Raw genomic sequence first — 6,083 nt, forward strand, 5'->3', positions numbered from 1 at the left:
CACATTCAAACATGCTGTGAGGATATGAAATATTCCACACTGGTCACTAGGTGTCAGTAATGTTACTATAATGTTTGGTGAGACACACAAGCACCAGACTTGATGGCTGGAAAAACAGGCTTTTATTGCAGGTTTGAATGATCTCAAACAGGCACAATAATGCGGGCGTAACCCACAGCAAGGTAAAACTCAACTTTGAACCTCTGACGTCACTTGTCGCATGATCATGTGTGTTATTTATTTCTTAAATGGCGTATTTACTCTTATTATGTCTACTATATTGGGTATTCCGAGTGTAAGGGTGACTATAGGGGTGTTATTTTGTGTCTAAAGGGCTCTAATAATGTTTTTTAAAAAACGTATTCACAGGGTCGTACACAGTTTATCTTTGTTTTCTGTCCTACTTCATGGAAATTCACTTATCCCGGTTGGGTGTGGAACCATTTAACCGTGATAAACGAGGGATTACTGTACAGATAAAATCTGGCTTTTATGTCATTTTCTTTCAGACATGTACTCTGTCACCAGCTCTTGATGGCAAAGCAAAAATGACTGTCGGATGTTTGAAAACTACGTGCAAAAAAACATAAGAAATGCGTGAAAGGTGCGCCTGTGACGTGCAAATTTTTGATTTTTGGATGTTCTTTGTCATGTGAAACAAACTCCGGTGAACAAAGACGATCTACATGCTGGCGAAGTCTTTTAATAAGCGTAATTAAGTAAAAAGTATTAAGTATTATTTATTCTTCTAAAATTGAGAATTTTTTCTTGTTACAATACAACTTGTGCAATCTTCATGGCTCAAAACACCTCTGAGATGTGTGGTTTTGTGTTGACACAATTTTCTATTCCCTGGTAAAAGTGATGTTGTTCATTCATCCATTTCATTCATCATTTATAATTATTTTGCATCGTTTTCCGCATGTAAAACTATTATTATTCTCTAAAAAAAATTTTTTTTGTTAACGTTGTTGGGTGTGAATGAATGGGTAATTGGATTGACTTTATTTCCAGTGGAAATAAACGGTTATCGTACATTTTTGTCTCCATCTGATCTTTTGGAAAAAATAAATAAGAAAAACTGAGGTACCACTATAAAGTAAAAAACAAATCTGATAATAAAAGTCAAATCGTGCTATTATTATTTTTAAAAAGTCCAGGCCTGCACAGTCAGTATTCATTTTTTGTGTTTCATGTTTGAATTATTACCAAAAGCAGTGCGAAGGCCCTATTGGAACTGCTATATAATTATTATCCTGTGCAATTCCTCACGTTTTTGGGTGCCTTAACCCATATAATTATTTTAAAAATTAACTCCGGCCACCAGTTTCATCGATCATGCAGCTTTAATTTGATATTGTGGTTTCTTTTTTTTATACACTGGTAAATGGCAATAGCATTAGATCACTATAAGGTTTGCCTTAATTCTAAGAAAAATAAAAACATGTTATAAACATGTGTGAAATCGCTGTGAATCAAATGTAGGTTAATCACATAAGCTCATTCATGTACATTTGTTACAAAGGTGTGTGGGAGTGTCTGTGGGACTTGATAAACTGGTAACTGTGTCCGTGTCTTAGTCTAGTTTGTGGACGGCAACAGCACTACAGTATGGAACGGTCTGTGTTTGTGCTCTTAGTTCTTGTTCTGATTTCCCTTTGTAAAGGACTGACAACTCCATATTTTTGTCCCATCAAACCGTGCCCTGAATTTGTTTTGCTTGAGACAAACCATGTAAGTTGCCTGCTGAATCTGGAACAGTTCACACCGACGAAGATGATTTGAAAATAGTTCAAGAATCTACTGTTTTGTCCACAGGGTTTTGAGACACGTTTATATAATGACATGCTTTGGATTACCACCAAAATTGAATCAGATGACGTGATGGCTGCACATTCTAAATTAAAGGATTTCTGCGAGAGACAGAGACTAGCGGGTAGGTATACAAATATGTGTGACAATTTATGTTCAAAAATCATTTTCGTATCGAATTATTTTAAATACAGTACAAAAGTGGGCCTTTAATGATGTAGAGTTGTGTGCAAACAGGTTATACAATACCTGACGCGTGGCCTGTGCTGATCACAGTCATTGACGATGACATGTCCTGGTTGTCCTGGTTTGTTCCAAATGGCACAGCCGTGGCTTCTATCAGTGACCCATATGTGACACAGGAAACAAGACCTGGTGGGACTGTTTATGTCCGGTAAGAAGCTGACTTTGTCTTTTACAGCCCGTTAGATATTATTATTAAATCTTTAGATTCAGTCTATGAGCTCTGTGCATTTTTAGCGTAATAGCTTCTCATCAAAGACTTTCTTGACACACACACTCACATAGCACAATCAGCTCAGCATAGATATGACAAGAGGCAGACAGACAACAGATGCACTGTTCTCACTTACACAAGCTTAACTCTCACTTCTACACAAACTTGACTTTCACTTTCTAAAGGGGAGCGGCATCTGCCCTTTTGACTTTATGTACTTTCCTTCTGGGCTCTTCGTCCATCTTCCTTGTCGATGCTAAGCGCGGTAACCAAATATATTGTGCTTACTTTTTAAAACAATTTGAAAACATTTTAACTTGTTTCATCATTGACTACTGCTCCGATAGCAACACGGTCCCAAGAACCAGGAAGAAAGGATGAGGAAAAGAAATAGCCTTGACCACCCAAGGCTTTATCACATTCAACTGTCAAGTTTGCATGAATCATTCGTACAATATATATTTAAATATAAATAGTTTAAGATCAGCTTTCAAAGTGTAATGTATATTACAGTCAGAATTGAGAGGGTAAAGATTTAAACAAGCACAAGATGTGAAAATGCATCACACAGAGCCACTTATAGAAAGTCAAACAGTGAATGTTAACTGTGATAGAGTGTTTATTCTGAAACTAACTTTCTAAGTTTTTATATGTTTATATAAAGAAAATTCAGTGGATATCCAAGCCGAGATTCTGGCCTACAAAATGCAAAGAAGCTGTGTGAGGATTTGACTAAAGCGCAGAAGAAATTCAATGCAAATACCTTCTACGGGGCTGGCTATGAGCCCATCTGGAGTGTGATTCACCACAATGAAATCTGGATCTCTGCTGTATGAGAGACATAGTCCATTAAGGAAGTATTCAGAAGTAAGGTAAATGAAAAGGAAATGGGTAAGCATAATATAATGATACATGTGACAAATTGATTGGAACAGTGATTAATGTTGATCCATTTTTATTTATACAGTGACGATTTGATTTTCAACAATCTTAATTTGCCTTTTTACCTTATTAAATATTTGCATGAACTAACTATGTATGGAATAGTTTGTATTGTGAAATTAACAAATAAAATGTTTTGACCGGATTGTTTCTTCCTGTTCTGTGCAGGTATGCAGAACAAAATATTTGCTGAGGATTATCAGCCGACTCTTATGCTGGGCATGTGGCTCAGAAAAGTCATGTTCAGTCCTGTTCAACCTGTTTGCTCAGAAGCACTGGCACTTCAACTGACACAAAAACAAAAAATCTTTGGGCTGCTAAAAACAGATAAATTATGGGAAATTAAAATATGAATTCAATAAAGTATATAATTCCAGTCCAGTGGTCTCTCCATTGTAACCTGCATGCATGTTGAAATAAAATTAAACCAAACCAAACATGTGCCATCCCATCTGGTATCGAAGTGGGCATATGCTAGAAGATGATTCTTCATCAACACCTTCGCCTGATTCTCCGGCTTCCCTGGACTCCCCTCACACCAGCACCAGCGACAGTCTTTCCCCTGGAGTGTTCAGCCATTGCAGACATTTGCTGCAGTTTGGTAATGCTTTTAGTGCTAATTACTATGAGCTATATGTTGTGCTACAACGTTGCTAGCGCTAACTGACTCACGTGATGGTAATAGACACAACTCCCAACATTAAATGAAACATAAAGGGTGGAAGATTACTTAACCATGCATTACGCATATGCATTTCATATAGACGAAACTTGACAACCACAGAAAGACAACCACAGACTCAAGAGGAAGACCCCAATGGAGGCTGATGTCCAAGAGGATCTTCAGCTGAAAAGGAGGATGACAGACCTCATGGAAGAGCCCGAAAGGCGCAACATTGAAAAAATGCGGCAGCTGAACTGGAACATCGCTGCCATCACAGACACGCTTAAAGACAGTTTGCTGCTGCTCGGAAATATGATGCTGCAGGGCCAAACTTCAATACCATCCCCTGCTGCACAGCATTCATGCACACACCACACCATCCTACAGATATACACCACTACATGCCACCCCACATGCACCAACTTCTCAGGACCGCAACTTCTCAGGAGAGCACTGCCACGGGAGGACAACAACATCTGGTCGCCAGCCAACCGCAGACATTATATATATATATACAGTATATATATATATATATATATATATATACACTGCTCAAAAAAATTTGAGGAACACTTCAAAAACACATCAGATCTAAACTGGGGGGAAAAATGATCTTGAATATCTTTCCTGATAATAAGTGGGTGATGTATTAGTAACAAAATGATGCCACATAATTTGATAGAAATGAAAATGATCACCCTATAGAGGGGGAAATCAAAGACACCCCAAAAATGAAAGTGAAAAAATGATGCAGCACACTGGTCCATTTAGCTAAAATGTCATTGTAGCAACTCAAAATGATTCTCAATAGTTTGTGTGGCCCCCACGTGCTTGTACGCATGCCTGACAACGTCGGGGCATGCTCCTAATGAGACTACGGATGGTGTCCTGGGGGATCTCCTCCCAGATCTGGACCAGGGCATCACTGCGGTACCTGGACGCATGGAGGAGATTCCAGGAAACAGGTAGTTACTCCAGGAGAGCTGGACAGGGCCGTAGAAGGTCCTTCAACCCTCAGCAGGATCGGTATCTGCTCGTTTGTGTAAGGAGGAACAGGATGAGCACTGCCAGAGCCCTACAAAATGACCTCCAGCAGGCCACTGGTGTGAATGTTTCTGACCAAACAATCAGAAACAGGCTCCATGAGGGCGGCCTGAGGGCCCGACGTCCTGTAGTGGGCCCTGTGGTCACTGCCCAGCACCGTAGTGCTCAATTGGCATTTGCCATAGACCACCAGAATTGGCAACTACACCACTGGTGCCCTGTGCGCTTCCCTGATGAGAGCAAGTTCAACCTGAGCACATGCGACAGACGTGAAAGGGTCTGGAGATGCCGTGGAGAATGTTATGCTGCCTGCAACATCATCCAGCATGACCGGTTTGGTGGTGGGTCAGTGATGGTCTGGGGAGGCATATCCCTGGAAGGACGTACAGACCTCTACAGGTTAGATAATGACACCCTGACTGCTATTAGGTATCGGGATGAAATCCTTGGGCCCATTGTCAGAACCTACGCTGGTGCAGTGGGACCTGGGTTCCTCCTGGTCCACGACAATGCCCGACCTCATGTGGCTAGTGTATGCAGTTAGTTCCTGGTGGATGAAGGAATTGATACCATTGACTGGCCCCCACGTTCACCTGACCTAAACCCAATAGAACACATCTGGGACATTATGTTTAGGTCCATCCGGCGCCGCCAGGTTGCTCCTCAGACTGTCCAGTATATATACTGTATATATATATATATATATATATATATATATATATATATATTTTACGTAAATTCCAATGAATGTAAAGAATTTATGTAAAGTTTTTCATCGTATTACGGAAGAAATTCCATATAATGTAAAGCGTCAAGCCGGTGCAAGTTTTTTTTTTTTTTCAATCAGCTTTATTAATGCCTCAAGTCGGTGCAAGTTCAGACTAATACTTGGTGACGCCTTCTGACGCTTCACGCTCTCATTGGCTGATTTTCGGGGCACCGCCTCCGCTCTCATCTCATTGGCTGATTTTCGGGGCACCGCCTCTGTTCTCATCTCATTGGCTGATTTTCGGGGCACCGCCTCCGCTCTCATCTCATTGGCTGATTTTCGGGGCACCGCCTCCGCTCTCATCTCATTGGCTGATTATCGGGGCACCGCCTACGCTCTCATCTCATTGGCTGACTTCTAAAGCCGTACGTGAGTTTGTGTGAGAGACAGGCTTC

General features: G+C 40.6%; 1 protein-coding gene across 2 annotated transcripts; it reads left to right on the top strand.

Annotated features, from left to right (window-relative positions):
* The first annotated feature begins 1,592 nt into the window (after positions 1 to 1,592).
* On the top strand, positions 1,593 to 3,627 carry LOC129194099 (heme-binding protein 2-like). 2 transcript variants are annotated; one of them, XM_054799021.1, is made up of 5 exons: positions 1,593 to 1,734; positions 1,819 to 1,936; positions 2,050 to 2,206; positions 2,934 to 3,141; positions 3,380 to 3,627. In XM_054799021.1, exons 1-4 carry the CDS (start codon positions 1,612 to 1,614, stop codon positions 3,103 to 3,105), a joined length of 570 nt encoding a protein of 189 aa, XP_054654996.1. In that variant the 5' UTR covers positions 1,593 to 1,611; the 3' UTR covers positions 3,106 to 3,141; positions 3,380 to 3,627. The 2 variants fall into 2 exon arrangements, with proteins under 2 accessions (XP_054654996.1, XP_054654995.1); XM_054799020.1 differs by lacking the exon at positions 3,380 to 3,627 and having other exon boundaries at positions 2,934 to 3,356.
* Positions 3,628 to 6,083: the final 2,456 nt, after the last annotated feature.

This window comes from Dunckerocampus dactyliophorus, chromosome 14 (assembly GCF_027744805.1).
Source record: "Dunckerocampus dactyliophorus isolate RoL2022-P2 chromosome 14, RoL_Ddac_1.1, whole genome shotgun sequence".
In the NCBI taxonomy this organism is placed as follows: domain Eukaryota; kingdom Metazoa; phylum Chordata; class Actinopteri; order Syngnathiformes; family Syngnathidae; genus Dunckerocampus; species Dunckerocampus dactyliophorus.

Coding starts and splice junctions, on each gene's coding strand:
- LOC129194099 (XM_054799021.1), top strand. CDS start 1,612: ATGGAACGGTCTGTGTTTGTGCTCTTAGTTCTTGTTCTGATTTCCCTT. Junction 1,735..1,818: donor TTTTGCTTGAGACAAACCAT/GTAAGTTGCCTG, acceptor TTTTGTCCACAG/GGTTTTGAGACACGTTTATA. Junction 1,937..2,049: donor CGAGAGACAGAGACTAGCGG/GTAGGTATACAA, acceptor GTGTGCAAACAG/GTTATACAATACCTGACGCG.